We start from the raw sequence: 24,196 nt of genomic DNA, 5'->3' as shown, positions 1-24,196 counted from the left end.
GCAGTGTGTGCACCAGGGTTTGAAAGTACTGTTGTAGGCTGCCCTGAGTCCTGGCTGTGTTCAGAGTTGCCTGGTGGGGGAGGGGGTGTCTGTGGACTGGAAGAACCTGGTTCTGCTCTCCTGAATTCTGATTTCATAAGATTTGGGTGAGGCCTGGAGCTTTTATATTTGTAAAAGGCTCCTCCCTAGTTGATCATCACTGATAGACAGGTGATTATGCCATGTTGTGTGCCAGGTAGTGATGAATCAAGGTTATGCATAACTTGGGGATAGGATGTGGTTTTGGAGGGGAGGAAACTGAAGTCAAGACAGGCATCTCTGCAGAGGTGACCTTTGAGCAGTCTGGAATGTAGAAGCTGCCTGCTTGCAAAGACCTAGGCATATATGAGTCCTGGAAAAGGGCTGAGATGTGAGTATCAGGGCAGACAGAAGGCCTGTGATCAGAGGTGAGGGAGAGCAGAGGGGCCTGTGTGGAGGGGTGGCTTAGGTCCAGATAGCACTGGGCTTTACCTTGGGGAGAGAGTTTGCACTTTGGCTGTGGCGTGGGGCGAAGCTGTTAGAGGGTTTGGGGCTCAGACTCCCATGGTCTGATTTCCTCCTTAGGATTTACTTTTTATTGATTTGTATCTGTGTGTGACACTCAGAATGCAGATTTCCTTAGAGTTTATGCAGCCGGAGTTGTAGGCAGCTGTGAATTACTTGGTTGTGGGTGCTGGGAATGAAACTTGGTACCTCCAGAAGAGCAGGAAGTTCTCTTACAATAAACCATTTCTCCAGCCACTGCTTCACAGTTTAAAGACATTTCAGTGCTTGTTCCTAGGCCTTGGAGGAAAGTGGGGAGACCAGCAAAGGAGTAGGGGTTCATTTGGATGCTGCGGTGGTGGCAGTGCAGAAGTGTCCTTTGAGCTGGGTGTCATTCCCTGATACTTGAAGGATGGGTCTCCTATCATCCCCAAGGTAAAAGTGACACTGTCCAGCATGCCTTAGTGGTAGAGACAAGGTCTTCTGTGAAGATCGGCTGGCTGGAGGCCTTGTATTGAAAGCAGTCTTTTTTTGTTTTTGTCTTTTGTTTGTTTGTTTGTTTTTGTTTTGTTTTTTTTTTTTTTTTCTTGTGGGGTGGGTTTTTTTTGAGACCGGGGTTTCTCTGTATAGCCCTGGGTGTCCTGGAACTCACTTAGTAGACCAGTCTGACCTCGAACCCAGGAATCCACCTGCCTCTGCCTCCTGAGTGCTGGTATTAAAGACGTGCACCACCACACCTGGCTATAACTAGCATTTTTATGAACTTTAATGCTATGTTAAGAAAATGTGCTTTTCAGGTTATGTTACTTGGAAAATTCTGGATAAGTGAGTCAAAAATAATTCTGTATATGATAAATTTTTGCAATGCTTAGGCAACTTGTTTTGTTTTTAGCCATGTATACGGACGGATACATAGGAATGGCATTTGATAAGAATGTTTCCAGCTAAGTCTAAAATGGTTCTTTGTGAGTATAAAATAGTCCTATGTAGTAAGAAAAGGTGGGAGAAACATCAAAATACAAGCTGGAGGGACAGACCGTCATGGTTACCAGAGAGGGAAAAATAAGCAAATAGTAGGATGGACCATAAAGCAAGTGCATTTAAAGTTGCCAAGAAATAGCCACTGGGAAGGGAAGTGGGTCACAAAAAAAAAAAAAAAAAAAAAAAAAAGAAAAAAAAAAAGAAAATGTGATTTTGCCAGTTGGTTGCCTAATACCAAATGGTCAGCACCGAAGCCAGACATACAAATAATATTATACAGATTGTGCAGGCTGTGTTTACATGTTTAGGGAATATACATATATGTATAAAATAACAAAGGAAAAGAGAGGTTATGAATTTGAAAAAGAGGAAGCGAGGATATGTGGGTTGGTTTGGAGAATAGAAATGATGAGATTATATTACAATTTCAAAAAATAAAGAAAAGTAATTGTAAAGTAAGAAAGCATTAAATGGGCTCATTTAAGATTATTTCTTTTTGAGAGAAGTTATATTGGCACCATGGAGTCATGTGACTCTGGGTTTCAGCAGTTGACAAAACAGGAGTTTTGACCACTCTGGTTGGTTCTTCAATGTCCTTTCACTGTACAGAGGTGGGTTTCCTTAGTGCAAGCTGGTGTCCAGTGAGTCTCTGCAGGCCAGCTTCCATTGTTGTCAACTTAGAGGAGCCAAGACTGACAACTCCAGAGATATCAAGTGCTAACCCCTGGGGAGGCATTAGAGGCCCTTTTTTAGAGGCTTTTCTTTTCTTGTTTTACTTTTTAGTCAGGGCTTCAGGGTTGCCTTGAACTCTATGTACCAAATATAACTGGATTTCAGATCCTCCTGCCTCTGCCTCCACCTTCGAAGGCTGCAATTACAGCATGTGTTATCATATTTGTTTTATGTGGTGCCAGGGATCAAACCCTAGGCGTCTTGAATGCCAGGCAAACATTCTACCAACTGAGCTGCCTCTGTAGCCTCTAGAGGCGTTTACTGAGAGTCCTTCACTGCTACAGAGTGAGTTGTCTAATAATACACCTGGTCCCTTAGGGCTGTGGGTTCCAGAAAACCATCTGGGTTGTGTACATAAAGGCCTCATAGTGAATGGACTCAGGCTGGGTCTTCTAGGCCAGGAGATCTGTGTGTGGTGGCTGCTGCTTCTTAGAGGGGCACAAGCTAAACCATGCCAATTAAGGTAACTGTTAGGAACAGACCTTCCATCTAGGGCTGTCCTAATCATCAGGATCCATTCTTCTCAGATCAAAGAAAAAGTCTCCAAAACTAATACCCACAGGAACATGGCAGAAGAGTGGCTAAAAAGAGCATCAGAGGATACATTTGGTCAAACACTTGTTTTCTGGATATAATGCGAAAAACACTTGTTTTCTGGATATAATGCGACCATTGCACCCTGGGCAGTGCCATTCCATTTATATGCACAAGATCCAGCCTAACAGATATTGAGTAATATTCCATCAGGCAGCACTAAGTGACCTTAGTAATGATGATGATGGTGATGAAGAAAGAGGAGGAGGAAGAAGAGGAGGAAGAAGAGAATAAGAGGAGGAGGAGGGGATGGAGAGGGAGGAGAAATGGGGGAACTAGGAGGAAAAAAAAGACACAATGGAGACATGAAGGTGCAAGTGTCAAAGAGGATGTAGGTAGAGGTAGGAATGTGAGATAGAAACAATCAAGATATACTGTGTGCACATATGAAATTGTCAAAGAATAAATTACTAACAAATAAGTAGTAAACCTTCCAGTTCAGCTCACCCCTGCTTCCTGACTATTGCCTTGCCTCTAACAACCCTAACACTAAGAACCCTAATCCTAACCCTAACCCTCTAATAGCCTAACCCTAAGTCTAACCCTGCTTACTATGAGGGAAATGTCTTCAGTATACCTTTTGAAGTGAGAAACCATTTCTTAATCTTGATCTTTTGGATCATCAGATCCACCTCCAATCTAGGCAATAGATTCTTTTGGCATCCTACATACATAAAAGACAATGAACAGGGTTGTTCTTTCATTTTTTTATACTTGCCCTATTTTTGTATTTTAGAAAAGGCGATTTGCGTGTTTGAGTTTTAAAATTGGCATTGGAAAATACTTATTTCTTCAGAATTCTGGTACATGCTAAATATCAGCTGTAATATCATGCAACATGAGATAACCCGTCCTTGATTTTTCTAAGTTCCCTTGGCCAAGAACCTTTCTATATTAGACATTAGAGAGACATTCTATTAAATTTCCTTTCTGTATCCACGGAGAAATTCATTCTGATTTGAGATATGTTTATCTAGAGAACCTGTCCTAATACAACTGTGGCTTTTCTCTACTTTGCCACTGATGGCGATGTGCTGGCTAACAAGAGGGCTCAACAGTGTTTCCCTTACGTTCCTGGCTTTCCTCCCAGGGTTGGTTGGTACCTATCATCTGGGAAAGGGAGCTGCAGTCTCCCTGAGCCCAGCACTGAGCCACAAACAAAACTCTTGTTTCCTAAAATCCCTCTTTAATGTTCATTGCCTGGGCACCCTCCCACTCAGGTTGATAACCCCACTGCACCTTGGGTAATGGGCTATGCATGTTCTTCCCCTGGATTTCAGGAAGAAGAAGGGAAGTGATGTGAGGCCAGCTCAGGCAAGGTCTGAAGTCAGGTCCTGGTAATGCAGGATCATTGCTCACAGAGAACAGGAGCAGGCAGCTGACTAGCCTGAGCTGGAATGTGTTGGGAACTAAAAGGGGGCCCTGGGTAAGACAGGAAAGGGGAGAAGGCTAACACCCTGCCAGAGTTCCACCTATGCTCTGGACAGAGATGTGGGAGAGCTGCCATACACTCTCTGCTCAGCCCCAGGTGGGCATCTAAGCCTTTGACCCAATCTTTGGGTCTGAACAAGGGGCTCCTGTGCTTACAGATGGGCGAGCACCACTTTGAAGTGATGTTAGCTCACAGAGCCAGCTGACTCTTGTGTGTAATGTGTGCATGGAGAGCCTACCTCACAGATAGTTAACATGGTGAAGTATGACAGAACACAGGCCACACCTCCTTTCTGTAGTGGTTTGAAATAGAAATATCCCCTAGAGCAGTGCTTCTCAACCATCCTGATGCTGTGACCCTTTAATACAGTTCCTCATGTTGTGGGGACCCCCAACCATAAAAGTATTTCACTGCTAATTCATAACTGTAATTTTGCTACTGTAGTGAATCATAATGTAAATATCTTATATATGACCCATATGACAAGGTCATATGACTCCCCACAAGTGGTCGCCACCCACAGGTTGAGAATCACTGCCCTATAGGCTCAGGGATTTAAACAGCAAATCTCCAGTTGGTGGTGCTGTCAGAGGAAGTTCAGGAGGTATAGCTTTGCTGGAGCAAGCGTAGCATAGGGGTGGGCTTTCAGAGTTTATAAATGCTCCCCACTTCCACTTTTGCTCTTCTCCTCTTTCTGAATGGAGTTGAAGATCTGATCTTTCAACCTCCTCTTCCTCTGTTTGTGCCTGTCACTTGCTGTTGTGCCTTCCCGCCATGAGACTTGTATCCTACTGTAGCTATGAGCTAAAACGAACCCTGTCTTCCTTGAGTTGTTTTTGGTGAGGGGTTTTGTTATAGCAACAGAAAAGCAATGAACCCACTTTCCCTTTCTATCATCCCAAAGGATCTGCTTTCTAAGGAATTGATGGGGAAAACACACAGAACATAGATTTTTGCTTCTATGAGGCTTAGCATGCCAGCTTAGTCTTATTATCCTGGAAATTCCTCCTTCTTACTCTATGGCTAGATATGCAATGATAGGCCTTGGTTTCTCTCTGGAGAAACATAAGCAGCATCTACTCCCTCCTCCTAAGGCCCCAGTGACAAACCAACATATGTTTCTACTGAGGATCATCCAGCAGAACCAATGAATTTACTGAGGTTATGTCCTGGTTAGTTTTTTTCTCAACTTGACACAAGCTGGAGTCAACAAAAAGAACCACAATTGAGAAAATGCCTCCATCAGATTTACTATACGCAATCTGCAGGGTTTTCTTGACTGATAATTGAGAGAGGACGACTCAGCCCACCATGGATGGTGTTCCCCTAAGCACATGCTTTTGAACTGCATAAGAAAAGAGGTTGAGCAATCCATGGGAGCAAGCCAGTAAGTGGCATACTTCCATGGCTTCTTTTTCAGTTCCTGCTTCCAGGTCCATGCTTTTAGCTCCTGCCCCAACTTTCTGTCATGATGGACTACAAGCTGTAAGATGAAATAAACCCTTTCCATCCCAAGTCACTTCCTTTAATGGCAGTCTATCCCACCAATAGAAAACAAACTAAGCAAACTATTTCCTTACAGTGTGGGGGTGAAGAGTTACAAGCAGGTACACGGGTGAACCCTAAGAAGGCACACTGGAAACTCTTTACACAGCACATCTGATACATCCCATCTAACTACATCCCCTCCCCAGCCATTGTGGTTTAATAATCCCTAAGCCCCAGACTAAGTACAATTGGGCCGAATTGAAAATGGCTGCAAGAAGAAGCTGGAGTCTCACCTAAGGATCCGGGGACTCCTTTTCTGAGGAAGGTCAGCATTCCACAGGTTGCTTCTGATGGTCTCTTGAGAGAATGCATGGTTGATGAGGGAGAATGCATGATAAAGATGATGTCTGTTTTGGTCAAAGGGCTGTGTTTTACAACAATGTTCACCTGCTAAAGGCCCTCTGGCCAGCATTCCAGTACCATGATTCCTACCATTCAGCTCAGTCCTTGGGATCCAGCCCTCTGGGTTAGGGTCAGACATCAGCTCCAATCACAGTAGCAGCAACAGGTGTAGGACTGAAGGACCCAGGTCTATCTTCTGAAGGCTCCTTTCTACTTCTCATGCCAACTGTTCTTCATCTTGAGTCCAGCACTTTAGTAAGCCTGAAGACAGAGGTTTGGACACCAGTGTTTTAGCACCAAAAAATTTTCTCATCCAGTAATCCCATCTTTTTTTCTTTCTGAGAACTAGTGTTTCAGACATGGAAAACTTAGCATTACTCTATAAAAGAACTGATCCTTGTAAGCAGATGCTTATCATGAAGGAATAATCATCAGGCTGCATAGTATAATTATTTTATATATGCTAAACTCTATTCAAAAGATAGCTATGAAATTATAAGATTGAAAGCAATCCCATCTACCAAGTACTTTTGAAAGCATAATAAATTTGAATGGTAGCAAACCCCATAGACATGAACACCATAGACCACACTAAAGCATCCATAACAGTAGAGAGCCTAGGGTAACAGGTTTCATGTAAAATAGATCCCTAATGACTAGGGAGTGTTTCCCAGGGGAGTCCTGGTATGTAATGTAGATACAAACTGTATTCTATATTTGTTTGTTTATAATAATAGGATCTCAATACAACTATGGCTGACCTCCAACTTGCTGCAAGGAGGGAAATGGCCTTGAACTTTGATCTTGCCTCCACCCTCCAAGGGCTGTCATAACAGGCCTGTATCATCCCCACACCCACATTGTGCAGTGCTGGGACTTGAAGCCAGGACTGAGTGAGCTCTAACCCCAGTCAGTCAGACATGCATTTATTCGCTGAACAGATCTTGAAAGAGTTAAGAGCCTGGATACCAAGCGCTCCCTCCACCATGAGCTTTACTGTTCTGACCACACTTCCTTTTACATCCACAACTCCAGCTCCAGAGACACAGGCTCTGTGGTAAGTAGAGCTATAATAACTGACATGCTATAAAACTCCAAAGAATTAGGAAAAGCCCACAGTCTGCCTTTCTCCTCGCTGCCAAAGAATGTGCTTCACGTTTTATTGCCTAGGAAGATAAAATAGAACACTGAGTCTGATCTGGAGGTTGTTCTGCTAATTTGAAGCCCTCCTACCTGATGTGTGCTTGGATGGCATAGGGCCTCTTCTTAGCCTCTTAAATTTTAGATCACTGGAGCAGAGGCTATGACTTTTCAAAGGTTAGTGCCAAGGGGGGGGGGTGGGGTTGCATAACTCAGTTCTTCCACCCTTCTGTTTTCAACACCTCCTAATGTTTGCATCCTTCCAGGATGATAGAGCTTGAGAACCAGAGCTGCATGCAATCACTTGCTCTGTGATCTCATCCTCTTCTCTGCATCTCCAAATTCTGTCAGTGCCAAGAAGCTGCCTCACAGGTTGCCAGTCTGGAAGGTTCTTCCTGGAGCCAGGGAGATAAATCAATGATCAATGAGAGATGACTCAGCAATTAAGATCTACTGCCCCTTCAGAACATCTGGGTTCATTTCCCAGCATTCCCAACTGGGGATCACAACCAAGCTCTGGCTTCTGGCTTCTATGGGAAAGCGCACTCATGAAAGTACCTGCGGGTGAGCACACACACACACACACACACACACACACACACACACACACACACATGCACGCACACACATAATAGAAAATTTTTTAAAAAATCAAAGTGCATAGTGGTATAAAATTTAATTCCAACACTTTGGGAGGCAGAAGTAGGCAGAGTTCTGTGAGTTCGAGGCCACCCTAGTCTATATAGTGAGGTCCAGGATAGGACCTTCTATTGCAGGTCATTGGTATTTCCTGACATGCCTCAGTTCTTAAAGGGAGAGGACCCACACTGAAACCCTACATTATGTCCTAAATTAAGCACACTTATTTAGCTTTGTAAGTAGCACGGTGGCGATTATAATAGATGCACTAAAAAGGCTTTGTTAGAATAAACTGTGCAGAGTCATTGCTAGGCACAAAAGTGATGCTTGGACCAGTAACATGGCTCAGTAGGTAACAGTGCCCACATGCAATTCTGACATCTTGAGTTCAATCCCTGGAACCCAGAATAGAAGGAGAAAACTTACTCTTGAAAATGGTCCTCAGATGGGGCTGGAGAGATGGCTCAGTGGTTAAGAGCAGAGAATACTCTTCCAGAGGTCCTGAGATCACTTCCTAGCAACCACATGGTGGCTCACAACCATCTGTAATGGGATCTGATGCACCCTTCTGGTGTGTCTGAAGACAGCAACAGTGTACACATAAATAATAAATAGATAAAACTTTAAAAATAAAAAAAATTTTTGAAAAAAGAAAAGAAAATGGTCCCCTGACTTTTGCATGCATAGTGTGGTACGTGTGTGATAAAACAATAATGATAAAAGTGATAAAATAATAATTTTTAAGGTATTAAATAAAATAAAACTATTAGAAACGCGGTCCTTCATGAACATGTTGACTGGATGAATGAAGAAATGAATGAAAGAATGAGTGAATCTCAGTTTTTAAGGATTCGTATATAGAAATGCGCTTACCATTTCAGCAAATTTGTTAGGTGCATTCCGAGTTCGAGTCCCAACCTGCTTCTTCCTAAACTGATTAATCTCAACTAAAGACTGACAGGATTTAGTCACAAATTCAGTCAAGCTTCTCACCCAAACACCCCTTCTGGTTTTCAAATCTCACAAGCTTTACTATGTCTAGTCTGTGGGGAGCTGTTTTCATCATGGGGAAGTTACCTATTTCTCTTATTTCCAATGTCACCCATAGGCCATGGAGACCAGGAATTCTGCAGGTCGATCTTGCCAATTGTCAAGGACAAGGGGACCCTTCCTCCCCATAGTTCCATGTCACACCGTCTGCATGGCCTTCTGCCCTGCTTCACTGAAGCCTACTGTGAGTTTACACCTCCCATGTAGGTCTGTGTTCAAGAGACTTCTATTCCAAATCATGCAATATTGGGAGAATGCTCAAAACCCCCCTCCTTGGGCTAAGGAACAGCTCAATGGCAGAGTGTTTGTCTGGCAAGCTTAAGATCCTGGGTTTGACTCCCCAGGACATCAACAGCAACAGCCAAACCTAACCAACTCAATAAAAATAAACCCTCTTCCCCTTTCCTCTAGAAGGCTGTTTGTGGAATATTGAACAACACACAGGGCCCACCTATCCCTTACAAGATTTTTGGGACTTAGATGGACAGGGTCCTCCAGTAGAGAAAGACTGTGAATAAAGGCATTTTCTATGATTCAAAGGAGGACCTTTCTGTACTCTCACCACACACACACACACACACACACACACACACACACACAAACACCAGTATAAATGTATCCATTCAAAGGATACAATTAAATCAAGTGCTGGGTTTTGGGGACATAAAGCTGAAAGGATTATATGCCTGATCTGCTGCAAACTCATCTAGTGACAAAGACAGACCTGTGAGTGGAGAGTGCTGTGTGTCACTTACTTTTACATCACTGTCACAAAATGAAAGAATCAATTTAGGAGGAAAGAGTTAGTTTTTGGCTCATGGTTTCTGTCCATGATTTCTTAGCCCTGTAGCTTTGGGCATCTAGCAACTTAGTGCAGCTTGTAGCAGGTTTACCATGGCAGAGAAGCAGGGAGGGGAAGGGGAGCAAGGTCCCAACAGTGCCTCAAAGGCATGCTCCCAATGACCTAACTTTCTTCCTCAGGCCACAACTAAAGGAGCAATTCTTCAAAACTTGGGTCTTTGGCAGACATTTCACATCTAAACTACCACATGCTATAACAGAACAAGGTGCCTTGGGAAGTGTTGAAGATATGCTCAACTTGGCACGAGAAGAAGGGAAGGTGTGCTCTTGAATTTTAAAGCTTGCAAGCTGAGTTTTGACTGTGGGAATGAATTCATCAGGTAGACTGAAGTGGAAGTCAACCCTAGTGGATAAAAGGTTGGTTGGCTTCTGTTAAGTGCAGAAGACCATGTGGTAATCTGGGTTCAAGGCATTCGTTTTGGATTTTGTTTTCTCGAGACAGAGTCTCACTATGTAGTCCTGGCTGACTTGGAACTCATTATGGAGATCAGGCTGGCCTCAAATTCACAGAGATCTACCTGCCTCTGCCTCTTTAAATGCTGGGATTCAAGGCATGTACCACTATGCCTGGATTTCAAAATGTTCTTTCATTCCCAATCAGGGAGATACTTTGAAAATGCAAACTTTCTTGAAGTGGTTTGGTGACTTTCCATGAGCAGACAACAGGAGTTTGATCCTGTGACCTAAATCATGGGTAGATAGAGCAACCAATTCCTGCAAGTTGCCCTCTAACCTCATGTTAGGGCAAATGCACACTCCCTTATATGTATGCTCCAGCCCCCGCTCCCAACACTAATTGTGTAATGATAAATAAAGCAGGAATTGGGGCAGGAGAGATGGTTCAGTGGTTAAGAGCACAGACTGCTCTTCCATGGATCCTGAGTTCAATTTCCAGCAACCACATGGTGGCTCACAACCATCTGTAATGGGGTCTGATGCCCTCACCTAGTGTGTCTGAAGACAGCTACAGTGTACTCCTATGCATACAATAGATACACCTTAAAAAAAAAAATAAAGCAGGAACTGAATGAGGAAATGCCTGAGTCAATAGACTATGGTTCAATCTCTGGGTACAAGCAAGGTTGGAGGAGAAGTGAGGCAGCACAGTCAGGCATTCTGGGCCATGAAGGATCTCTTAGAGCATATTGAAGAATTTAGGGTTCATTAGTAGACTGTAGGGAGACCCTGGAAGATTTTGAGCCACTTAAAACTACATTTGCTTTTTAGAAGGATCACTATGGGAAAGAGTCTGGCACCCAGTAAACACGGTGATTGGAAAGTTCATTAACCCAGAGATGGGAAGATTTATTATAAAATAACACTTGCAGATGAGGAGAGACCTAAATGGATAAGGGCAGAGTGGGAAATGAGGGCTCAGGACCACAGTGCCCGTGGATAATAAACTGAAATATCCAATCCAACGACACGTGGATTCGTTGCCAACTGATTGTCATTAGTTGAAGAGGAAGAGCCCAGGAAGTGGTGCTGAAGCTTCTGCTTAGATAACTAGAGGGAGAAGAACAAAGACAGTGAACAGTGGGCAAGAGAAGCGTCCACTCCCTGTGGGTTTACAACCACTGGGACCTCCGTGAAAGTGAGCATGTTTTACTGCCCCAAGTAGTTCATCTGACGAGGGACCTGTTGAAGTCAGGGGTACCATTACTGTGCTGAAACAGCATGACCAAAGCAACTTGGGGAAGAAAAGGGCTTATTTGGCTTAGGCTTCCACCTCACAGTTCATCATCAAAGGAAGTCAGAACAGGAGCTTGAGCAGGGAGAAACCTGGAGTGAGGAGCTGATGCAGAGGTCATGAAGGAGAGAGTGCTAGTTATTGGTTTGCTCCTCCTGGCTTGCTCAGCCTGCTTTCTTATAGAACCCAGGACCGCCAGCCCAGAGATGACAGCACCCACAATTGGCTGGGCCCTCCCCCACCTAATTATGAAATTGCCTTAATTTCTTTTTTTTATCTATATTTTTATTGGGTGTTTATTTCAATCACATTTCCAATGCTATCCCAAATGTTTCCCCCACCCACCCACCCAGTCCCACTTCTTGGCCCTGGCGTTCCCCTGTACTGAGGCATATAAAGTTTGCACGGCCAATGGGCCTTTCTTTCCACTGATGGCCGACTAGGCCATATTATGATTCATATGCAGCTAGAGACACGAGCTCCAGTGGGGGTATTGGTTAGTTCATATTGTTGTTCCAGCTATAGGATTGCAGATCCCTTCTGCTGTTTGCGTACTTTCCCTAGCTCCTGCGTTGGGGGCCCTGTGATCCAATAACTTACTGTGAGCATCCACTTCTGTGTTTGCCAGGCCCCAGCATAGTCTTACAAGAGACAGCCATATTTGGGTCCTTTTAGCAAAATCTTGCTAGTGTATGCAATGGTGTCAGCGTTTGGAAGCTGATTATGGGATGGATCCCTGGATATGGCAGTTTAAAGACGGTCCATCTTTTCGTCTCAGCTCTAAACTTTGTCTCTGTAACTCCTTCGATGGGTGTTTTGTTCCCAATTCTAAGAAGGGGCAAAGTGTCCACACTTTGGTCTTCATTCTTCTTGAGTTTCATGCGTTTAGCAAATTGTATCTTAATTTCTTCATTAAGAAAATGCCTTACAGCTGGATCTTATGGAAGCATTTTCTAAATCTAGATTTCTCCACTCAGATGACTCTAGCTTGTGTTAAGTTGACATAAAAGTAGCCAGGACAGGATCTGTAGGGTCTTTTGTTCTGTTGAGCTCAGACTTCAGACAAGTGAGCTGCCTGCTTATATGGGCTACGAGTCCCCTGAGACATGAAGGATGGAGGTTACTCCTGGCTTGCCATCAGTGCTCTTCCTGGTTCACAGTAGTGAGCAGCATCTTCCAGGGATGCTGCTTGTTCCTAAAAGCTCCAGGCTAGATCACTGTGTCATCTTTTTTGAACAAGGGACAAGGACCACATTGAACAGCTGGCAACTCTGCTGTCAAATCCCTTGGTGTTGGCCTTGCTGGGCTCCCATCTCCAGCTAATTACTCAGAGGGACCCAGAGAGCCTGCCTAACCAGACATTTCTACAGGTCTGGCCCATGCAGGGGCCTTCTTTGCAACACTCAGGGGTTCTACCCAGGGGAGGGTTCAGGGCATGGCCCTGGGGAGGCTGGTAGCCCCTAGGAAACTTTGACCAGGACAGGAGCTAGCTGCTTCTGCGTTTACTTCTTGGCACTAGTAAGTGGGACTCACCAAAATGCAATGCAGAGTCAGCCAGTGAGATCAGCATTGGCTGTGAAGCCCAAGCTGAGTGGGAGAGGTCAGGAGAGAGAGGAGAGGAGTACTGGAACAAACAGAACCAGAATGTAACCCTGTTTTTTAAGCACTAACAGAAAAGGGAAAGTTTGGGGGCAAAGTGCCTGGCTCCCCACTGCTGTCTGAGGGGAATATGCCCAACCCTCAGGCTGCTAGAGTTGGTTTTCCAAGCAAATCAAAAAGCCTCAGGAAAACAATGTGTAAGCTTTTCACAAAGAAAGCCCCCCACAGGGCATCAGACACTAGGAATTCCACTGCACTGAGAAAACAGTCTGTAGGGACTAGGTCGCCTCTGTGATTTGGGCATTGCTTCCACTTACAGGTAGCTCAGAATCCTACAAGCAAATCCCTCTGCCTCAAACACATACCAGGAGAGCAAAAGAGTGATCCAAGCATGGATATTAGACACTTTCAGCTCCACTGGGAACGCTTTTGGTCTTAAAAGTATTTCTCATTATCTTTGTGTGCGCATGCACTAATGTGGAAATCAGAGGGCACTCTGCAGGACTTGGTTCTCTCTTCTACCATGTTGGTTCTGAGAACTGAACTTAGGTCACTAGGCTTTGTGGCAAGTGTTTTTCCCTACTTTTTGGCCATATTTATTCTCCAGTCATTATTTTGTAGACGGATCCTCAGAGGTTTGCTGGACTGTGGGCTCTGGAATGGGCTCACTGCTCACTTACCTCCAAGAATGACCCCATGCCTGCTTACACTCATAAAGAAATTCCCAACACTCTGGCTTTGAGCTTCTCCACCTAACTGCCACATAAAGCTTCCAAATTTTGTTTGATGGAAAATCCTGTAAATCCTATTAAGCATACAAGCTACCTGATCTCCTCTACTGAAGACTAATTTTAAAGGTCTAAATAAGGCTTCCCAGAATCTAGATTTGGAAAATGAGGTCAGGGCAAGTGTACTTATTGGGCAAGCATGACTTGAGTTCAAAGCCTAGCACACATGTGTAGAGGAATTTTAATTCAGCAGCATGGCAGCTCTGGCACGGGATCACATCCAAAATATGATAATGGCTTGGACCGTGGTCATTGCAACCATAGCCCCAGTAGGTGAGAAAAGATGCTGAGGACTGTACCTATGGCAACCCAGGAGTGGAGATGCCTAGGCTGGCCATGAGAAAAGACACAGCATTCTGAACAGGTGGAGAGGGGAGGTTTTGCTGGAGTATTCTGTGTGTTGGAGTTCATAGCCCATCCTTGGATAATACTTCTGAAATAACGTGGGGCTGCTGTTGATGGAATGAATCCTGAGGTGAGCACCCACATGGCAGTTCACAACTGTCTGTAACTCTAGCTCAAGGAGATTGGACATCCTAACACAGACATTCATGCAGGTGAAATACCAGTGCACTAGAATGAAAACGAATATTTTTTTTAAAAAAAGAAAACTATTGTGGAAAAATGATGAAAAAAGATAGACATGAGCTCTCAATTGCTGGTCATGGAGATCCTTTTTTCTCAGCAATAGGAAGTAACTAATATGACTGCTGTCCTTATGAAAGGAGAAATGTGGAATGCTTGCCCAGTTCCAACTAGGCTGTCCTCTCATTCTGTGGTCTAACAATTCCCATGCTCCCTTACCAGACCTTCCCTGAAATTCTTTCTATCTTCATCTACTTATCCAGCTAATCTTATCTTCTAGTATCTGTCTCTATTAACTACAGATCTCCTGTATGACAATCAATCTCTGTGATATCTTCTTCTATGATCTAGACCTGTCATCTATTTCATCTGCATTTTGGTTTTGTTTTAGTTTTAGTTTTTCAAGACAAGCTTTCTCTGAATAGCCCTGCCTATCCTAGCACTCAGTATTTAGATCAGGCTGACTTTGAACTCACAAGCATTCTATTGAATCTGGCCCCTGAGTACTGTGGTTAAAGAATCAGGGTACCATGCTCGGCTACTTTATTTATCTATTGTCTTTGTTATCTTCCTAGCTCTGTCTTCTCTTTTCTTACCTCTTCATCTACCGGTCATGTACCTTATTATTCCCTATCATCTATAGATAGTATCGTATCTGTCATCCATCTCTCTTCTATTGTCTTTTACCTATCACCTATACCATTATTTTCTATCATCTTATCTATCTATCTATCTATCTATCTATCTATCTATCTATCTATCTATCTATCTATCTATCTATAATTCATATATCAATCTATTTATCTGGTCATCTGTCTTCTATTATTCATCACTATCATCTGTAATCCATATTTGTCAACCATTATCTACTTTACTATTTTTTGGTATTGGGGATGAAGCCAGGGTTTCCTGGGTAAATGTATCAGTTATTCATCTATCTCTTTTCTTATATGAACTTGACGCAAGCTGGAAGAGTGAACCATAATTTTTAAGAAATGCCTCCACAAAACTGACCTGTAGGCAAGACTGTAGGGAATTTTCTTAATTAGTGACTATTAGGGTTGGCTCTACCCATTTGGGCACCTCTGGGCAGGTGGTCCTGGAATGTATAAGCAGGCCGAGCAATACACGAGGAACAAGCCAGTAAGTAGCCCTTCTCACTGGACTCTGCTTCAATACCTGCTCTGAGTTTCTGCACCTACTTCCTTTAATAAGGAACAGTGATGTGTAAGCAAAAGATGGAATTAACCCTTTCCTTTCCTTCCCAATTTGCTTTTGTTCTTTGGTTTGTTCGGGGTTGTTTTGTTTGTTTTTCAACACAGAGACCAGTTTCTCCATGTAGGCCCAGCAGCCCCAGAACTCCCTCTGTAAACAAAGCTGACCTCAAACTCAGAAATCTGCCTGCCTCTGCCTCCCATGTGCTGGATGAAAGGTGTGTACCATCACCGGCTTTGGTCATGGTGTTTTGTCTCAGCAACAGGAACCCTAACTAAGACACAGGGTTTGTTGCATGCTAAATAGCCTACTGTTTCCACTGAGCTTTAATTTGAATTTTCAGTCATTTCTAAATTTTTTTAGGCTATACCCCAACCCATTTGATTTATAATTTTGATTGTGATAATATTTCTATATGGATATACACACATATTCATATCTGTGTATATGTATATCTCCAGATTTGTATTCTCTAGCTATCCAAATCATATACATTATATAACCCGTAGGCAAGTTTGTAGGGCATTTTTTTAATTAGTGAATAATTAATTAGTCAGTGATTAACATGCAGTTGATTATGCCAGCTATTTTTCAGCAAAGCTTTTAGGAAGTCCCATCTTGGTCTTGGAGGAGACACATGATGAGAATTAAGAGTCCAATGAAAAGTTAGTGCTTGGTCAGGAGGGACTATTCCAGAGCTCCGATAGGCTCTTAAAACCCAGCATCCAACAAAAGCTTCAAATTTTTGCATTCTGCGGCCTGTAGCTCATCACAATGCCCACCTCCATCGCTTTCTTGCTTAGCAGCAGGCAGCAAGGTCAGCACTGCCTGGAGCCCCCTTTATCTGGAGCCCACTGTGGCTCCTACCTTTACTTCCTTGATGTGTCCTGCCAAAGAACACCCATGTATAATTTGATAATGAACCCTGTCATTTTGTACAAATAACATAAGGTAATTAATTTAACAGGTGGATGTAATCTGACTTTCTATCACTAATAAGTGCTTTACCATCTGTGTTGGCTCCACCCTTAACCCATGAAATCATTTCTCTATAAGCAGCCAAAGGAATATTAGTGTGTGTGTGTGTGTGTGTGTGTGTGTGTGTGTGTGTGTGTGTGTGTGTGTGAGTGAGTGTAGTGTGTGGTGTATGCATGTGTGTGAGTTTCTGGAGTATTGTTAACATTGGATTGTTGGCTATCCCCTTTTATTGCTCCCCTGCCCTCTTGTCTTGTTAAGCTTAGACAGGGTCTCTTGCTCAACCTGATGCTCACCAATTGGCTACAGTGCTGAGCAGTGTGTCCCTGGGATTCTCCTGCCTCTTGTCTATCAACACCTGGATGAAAAGCTGCCACACCCAGTTTGTTCCTGAGTGTTAGGGGTCCCCATGCTGAAGCAGTGACCACTTTACCTGCTGAGCCATCTCCCCAGAGTCAAGTCTTCTTTGTTTTTAAAGTGAAAGGAAAGTTGTGTTAGTTGCAGACATGAAAAACAACACTCTAGAAGGTTCTAGGTCCCTGCGCCGTCAGTGCCTGCCAATGTCTGCAGCTCCAGCTTTTGTCAGAGACCATCCCGTGAGAAAGCAAGCCCTTCACAATCTCCCTAGGCGAAATGGCCTTTGCTAGGAGCTGGTTGTCATCCCCTCCTCCCTATTCCCTTCCTGGCACCTGAGGCTGTAAAAGCTGAATTATAGTCCCCTCTTCCCTATCTCTTCCTGAACTCCCATGCCATCCAAAGACAGGAGTTACGCCTGAGCCCAGCCTGACACCCAAGGCTGTCAAGGAGGATCTATGTTCCAAAGATTAGATGCAGAGTGCCCGCTGCCTGGTGCCTGACTTCTCTCCCCATGTCAGCAGATGCCCGCTTCTTTGTTCTTTGTAAAATTCCCCCTCGACCCCTCCCCTAATTCCCGAGATGTATGCTTTAAAAAGAAGGCACCTCAGCCTAATAAACGAGACCTGGACAAATTTGCTTGGTCTCCTGCTTTCTTTCCCTTCCTCTCATCTCCTTCTAGGGTGTGGTCCCCCTCGCAACCAGGAATGACTGAATATGGCAGGATGGGATAGGCTTTCTTTTCCTTTGCGGGCAGGACTCTAACCCATGTGAGGCCATCTTTCTCACAGCTAACAAGTTCCCACCTCAGGGCCTTGGCTCTCTACATTCCTTTGGAGGACTCTCCCCAGCCCCTTAGGCTCAGCTGTTTCTTCTCTTCATCTCAGACTTAGCTCTAAAGTTGCTTCCTCTAGGAAGCCTTTTCTGACTGCCACTGTTGATGTCCTGCCCCTGCCCCAGTTATTATTACATCACCTCATTTTGTTTCTCTCAATAGGACTCACAGGAGGACTGTAGATGTAGCTCAGTGATAGAGTCCTTCTCCAGCATGCACAAAACTCTGAGTTGTAACTCCGCCCATCCCCGCCCCCGCCCTGACCCCAGAACAAAATAAACTGTGCATAGAGTGTATTCCCACATATGAGAGGTAGAGGCAGGAGGCTCAGGAGTTCAAGGTTATCCTTAGCAACGTATCAATTTAGAGGAAAACCTGGGAGACACATGAGCCTAAACACACACATACACACAACTTCAAAATGACACATTCATATGATAGAGACCCAAACCTCTGTTTTCTTAGATTAAATCCCAATAGTACAATAGAGTTTGCACACTTTGAAATTGTAGCCTTCTGACAAGATGAGAAAACAAAGTCCTTGTTTTTGGTGTATACCTGTGTAAGCTAGAAAAACATCTCTCAAAGGTTAAGTGCAAACGAGTTAGCTCGAGGTCTCCCTAAGTCTTGGTAGGAGTGAGTTCTGCATTTCTACCAGGCTCCCAGGCAGCTGCTGCTCTCCAGACCACAGTTGGCACATCACAGATTGAGGCAGGAGTTCCTTTGTTCATATGGAACTGTGTTCATGACTGTCATCTTGAGCCTTAGGCTTCCAACATCGAGGAGGAGGAATCTTGAAAGTTACTGTGTCTGATTGGGGGCAGTGTGGGGAAGTGCAAGGTGGTCCAATCACCACCCTCCCAACTAGCATGTTCATTCCTCTATAAATAAGTTTCCCAGACTACTTGAGCAGCTTGCCTAACCTATCATGGGTGAAGACCCCATTCTGTCTTGGCAGATGGCAGACCAATGGCTTTCTCAGTAAGGATTTCATGTCGCCTCTCATTCTGCCTTCCAAAAGCTAAGTGGTGCCATGCAATTAGTTTTCTAGTAATGTTTATGGAGTCCATAGAAAGACCCAGTCTCAAAAAGACAAAATGAAATTTATGGAGGTCCTACTCTGTGTCTGCCCCAATTTAGAGCTTCCCAGAAGCTGAGTGCAAGAGGTGAGCATCAAGCAGCAGAGTCTGGAGCTGGTGAGCTGGCTCAGTGGTTAAGAGTGCCGACTGCTCTTCCAAAGGTCCTGAGTTCAAATCCCAGCAACCACATGGTGGCTCACAACCATCGGTAACAAAATCTGATGCTCTCTTCTGGAGTGTCTGAAGATAACTACAGTGTACTTACATATAATAAATAAATAAATAAATAAATAAATAAATAAATAAATAAATAAATAAATAAATATTAAGAAGCAGATGCTTTGGCGATAAGTGCAAATTGTTGTATAATGGAAGCTTCTAGAACAGATTGGGGTTGAGATGTATTGTACGTTCAGTGAAATGAGTGCTCTCACCTTGTCAGACTCAGTAATTGTCCAAAAACCAATCACTTCACATTTCAGTGAGGATGGAGACAGGCAGAGAAATGGGTGGTAGGCGTCTGTACTGGCTAGTTTTGTGTCAACTTGACACAGCTGGAGTTATCACAGAGAAAGGAGCTTCAGTTGAGGAAATGCCTCCATGAGATGCAATTGTAAGGCATTTTCTCAATTAGTGATCAAGGGGGAAAGGCCCCTTGTGGGTGGGACCATCTCAGGGCTGGTAGTCTTGGTTCTATAAGAAAGCAGGCTGAGCAAGCCAGGTGAGGCAAGCCAGTAAAGAACATCCCTCCATGGGCTCTGCATTAGCTCCTGCTCCCGGACCTGCTTGAGTTCCAGTCCTGACTTCCTTTGGTGATGAACAGCAGCATGGAAGTGTAAGCCAAATAAACCCTTTCCTCCCCAACTTGCTTCTTGGTCATGATGTTTGTGCAGGAATAGAAACCCTGACTAAGACAGCGTCTCACTGTGCACCAAGATCTATTAGTATTATTCTTTTTAATAATAGTTCTTTTTTCTACAGTCCAGTCATTATCCCCCTCCTGTTCTAACCTCTGACTGTTTCTCATCCCTTTCCTCTTCCCAGTCTCCAAGAGGATGTCCCTCCCCGCTGCCCCCATGTATCAAGAACTTAGTGCTGTGCTCTGCTCTGTTTCTTTCTGCTGCCTTACAGATTCTCTGTCTAATGCTTGAAGGAAGGAGAGTAGCCAAGACCACGAATTTTGCACAGACAGTCTGAGAAACTGGACCCTCAGGCTCAGGTTTGGGGTTGATTCTGAAAGATGACCAAGACACTTCCCAAGCAGTCAAGAAAAAGAAATTGTTCCAGGCCAAGGATTTGGTGTGAGGGTATGAAGGTGTGTGAAGATGAGGAAGCTCCCAACAATGTTCCAGGGTCAGAAGCTAGCTAGCCTGTCCTACAGGAAGCCAATGAGGAGCAGAGCTGCTCTCAGTGGGGGAAACACAGAGGGGCACTGTGAGCTGTGGGGAAGGGCAGCTTGAAGTCTCAAGGATGTGGCTGACACTCTCTGCTGAGCAGGTCTAGTGTACTGCAGATGCTTTAGTGTGGGGCTCTTGGGTGAGTGCTGCAACTTCTCAACGCTCTACAGGTGAATGAATGCTGTGGTCAAGAAACTTTCTCAGGGGAAGAGAGGTAAAGGCGGGTCAACTCTGAGGAGCCAGTGACGGGGGGTTGGAGTTTGAGTAATGGTGTGGAGTTGTGGTTCTAGATTCTCCCTGGTCTTGCCATTATGGGGGTGTGCTTGATCATCTCTGGGGTGTCCACTGCATACATCCACAATTTCACCAACAGGGGCAAGGAAACAGCTGCTCAAGTTCAGTCCCAAGGGTCTGGAGAACATTGACTAAGAAAATGTTTTCCTGGCTGATGAGAAAAATCACTCAGCTATGGTCATCTGTTCCTGTTAGAAGGCTATGCAGCATATTATATACTATGCGCATGTTATGAAATGCATAATAAAAAAAGTTTCCCAGTCATTCATGGCTGAGTCCCACAGAAACTGTCAAAGTTATTCTTAGTGGAAGGCCCCTACAAAGGTAGGCAGGGTTTGGAGGTCCTTAGAGGTTAGAGGGTAGCTGTGAGAAGGGTTGGGGGAAGGGCTAGAGTAGAATCAAGAGCTTCACTTTTATTTCATAGACAATAGGAAAACACTTGAGAAATGCCTGCCCCATCTAAAGGAGAGGGAGAGAAACCTATGAATGCATCCACACGCTGAAGGAAGAGGGATTTTTTGTTTGTTTGTTTTGTTTTCTAGAAATAGGATCTCACTATGTCTGGCTTCTAATTGGCTCTGCTGCCCAGAATTTGTAGTTTCAAATTCCTGAGCTTTCCACTCAGACCTCAGCTCAACTGGAGACCAACCTGTCTGCATAGTCAAATGCCCCACATGAATGGTGAGTTCTCCCCCAGAGCTGGGAGAGTTGAGAGTCATCTTGGGGGACTGACTCAAATGCTAATGTAGTGCAAACCACACCTGAGATCTGGAAAAGGTGTGGCCCTAGACATGAAGCACACTTTAACCTTGAGGATGGGTGAGACCCACTGGCCAATCAAGGTCTCCACAGGCAGACCTGCCAGTCTGACAAGGAGGCGGGATCTTACGGGTGCCTTTCCCCAAGTTCACTGTGCCTGTGCAGGCTTGAATGGTTCTGTGTCCTGCTCTGAGCTCTGCTGTTGGGTGCTGTGAGAGGACCTCAGGGAAGCTCTGAATTCGAGACATGGTGAGCACAGGGTTACTGCCCACAGAGGGTAGGGGCAGGGTGCTGAGTAGTGGAAGCTGGGGTGGTGATTCCTCTCTGGGGCTGGATGGGAAGTATAGGCCATATGTGAGCATCTGTGAGGTCTCTCGTGTTGCTCCTCACTTGCTCCATCATGGGGTGACCTCTGATAACTTCCCTATCATTGCCCAAATCATTTGGACCTAGTTAGGCTGGCTTGTGAAAAGAAGGGTGGTTTCTTTGAGTCTGTAGCACACATGTCCAAACCCCTTTGACTTTTAGTATACATTAAGAAGACAGGTAAAAATCTAATAGGTTTGATTTCATACATTATACTTGTTTTTGTTTTGTTTAGGTTTTGTTAATTTTTTTTTCTGTTGCAGTTTTTTCATGTTTTTTGCATCATATGTTTAGTGAGTTGATTATCATTTGGCAAAGGGACTTTAATAATTTAAGATTTTTTTGTGGTTTTATTGAAAAATGATAGAGCTCTGAGCTGATATTCTTCTATTCCAATCGTTTCTAATTTTCGCCTTCACATATTTTTCAGAAATCCCAGTTGTTTATTGCCATGAAACTTTTAGAATCCACATTTTTTGACTGAGATATCAATTTTTTCTCTTAGTTTTGAATCCCTGAGATTCTGTCTTCCTTTCCTGTTCTACGGGTGACCCTTGCCTCTGTAGTTGTCAGTGTACAGGTAATCTCATGTCCTGCTCTTAGGGACTTAGCAACTGCTTATGTCATTTCCTGCCTCCATCCCCTGTGTCTGTTGTCAGGCGTGCTTTATATACATGGACCACCAGCTATAGCAGCTCTCTATTTTTGTTCCCTGTCTCTGTTCTCTGCACATGCACACTCTCTGTCATCTCTCCCCTCATGGCTCTCTTTCTCCTCCCTGTCTGTGTGTCTGTCTGCAGGTCCTCTTGTGTACTTCTATCCCTTCCCCAGGTTCTCACTCCTCTCCCTTCCCCCAAACAACCTCTTTTGCACTTTATCTGTTGCATGCTTTAATTTCTCAGACCTGCTGTGATGGCATAGCTTGGATTTCTTGGTTGCAATTGTTCCTGGCTGTTACTCTCTATGTTGCTATGCTGGTGTGTAGCCATCTCTGTTTGGGTGATTATTGACCTAGGTACTGGCCTCTGGGTTTGTCTTTTTGGGTGGGAGTTTTGTTCCTGGGTTACTGTTTGATGCATGGATTTGAAGAGAGTGTTCACTGACAGTTTCCTATTTTACTGACCTATTTGGTGGGTATGGGCAACAGTGGATGCTTTGTGATTTTAAAAGCTGGGAGAAGAAATAGGCAGGAACAGAAGATCTTAGTAATCCACAAGGAGACATAGGAGAGAGGTCAAGCAACCCATGGTGTTTAATACAATGTTGGAACAACTGGGAAAATTGAATCTGGGGTAAATCAATCAATCATGAAGTTGATCTATGGAAGCTTACCTTGTGTCCTTTCAGGCATGGAATGTGGTTGAACAGGGAGTATCTGCCCAAGTCCGGGCTGAGACACAGGGATGAGCCAGGAATGGATGGCCAGGAGGGAATTGTCTATGGTGTTATAGGAGGCTTGCACAGGAGGAGAGGAAATTTCCACTGGTATTCTGTTCCAGTGTTAAGGGCAGCTGATATTAGGGTCTGCAGTAACAGATAGTGAGGTAGGTCTTTGGACAAAGTCTAGTCTACAGACAGGCATGGTTGTGGTTAACCAGGAGTTTCTGTCTATAATCAGGGGGTTAGGAACAGAGATGAGTTTGTAAATCCCAAACAGTTTGCTTTTTGAGAATGTACATTTGTACATTCCAGCAAAAATCCCATGACAAAATCCCCTTATGAACAGCCAGTTAAGGTACATCAGCAGGGTCAGCTACATAGAGATACCTAAGACCTCCTATAGAAAACAAAAACAAAAACAGCTTACCCATCATGGTTGTCAGAATTTTTTTGCCACCCTTGCCTGGTTCCTGCACATTATGCCAGACATACACTTTTTAAAATGTTACAATGCTGATTTCGATGCAAATTCCCCAATCTTGTTGTAACTACAATAAATACTCAAAACCTCTAGACTTGATCTCTCAGTTTGTACCTAATGGGAGTTTGACTGCTGAGAGTCCTTGTTACTGAGCTCATAAAAAAGACCTCTGTGTGTTTGCTTTGCAATCGGCTCTGTGCAGGTCATTGCAGTTTCTGTGACTTAGGCATAAAACCTGATGCTTGACTGGAACCCCAAGACCCTCAGGACTCCCATCTGAAGGGTTGAAAGACTGCTGTTAGGATGTGTCATTGCTGTTCTTTGTATCAGTGACCTGTCTGTCAGAAATGTGTCTCTGTACCTTGGTTTTTTTAATTTTCTTGAGTACTCGTGGAGGGAGATGAACATAGTGAATGTGGAACTCCAGTGAAGTGGAAATGCTGGAGAGTCATAGCTACAAAGGGCTAGGAAGATGTTCCAGACCCTGGAACAGGGGTCGTGTGCCCCTGGTCCTAATTTCTGGGAAGTTACAGCAGTCTTGGAACCCTGCTCCATGTC

The 24,196-nt window shown here is 44.1% G+C and overlaps 1 protein-coding gene across 2 annotated transcripts in view; it reads left to right on the top strand.

The window, feature by feature from the left end:
• Positions 1–24,196, top strand: part of Gm40864 (predicted gene, 40864) — an 83,089-nt gene that overhangs the window by 5,669 nt on the left and 53,224 nt on the right. The window contains exons 1-2 of one of the 2 annotated variants that reach the window (XM_030247056.1): positions 19,952–20,276; positions 21,195–21,333. The exons of the other annotated variant lie outside the window; for it this stretch is intronic. Of the exons in view, the coding sequence (XP_030102916.1) occupies positions 21,331–21,333 (3 nt within the window). The 5' untranslated portion in view covers positions 19,952–20,276; positions 21,195–21,330. Of the gene's footprint in view, positions 1–19,951; positions 20,277–21,194; positions 21,334–24,196 lie in introns of those variants that run through there. 2 annotated transcript variants of the gene reach the window in all.

This window comes from Mus musculus, chromosome 12, assembly GCF_000001635.26.
Source record: "Mus musculus strain C57BL/6J chromosome 12, GRCm38.p6 C57BL/6J".
Lineage (NCBI taxonomy): Eukaryota > Metazoa > Chordata > Mammalia > Rodentia > Muridae > Mus > Mus musculus.
The sequence above is the reverse complement of the archived record's forward strand: the minus strand, read 5'-3'. Positions and strand labels throughout refer to the sequence as shown.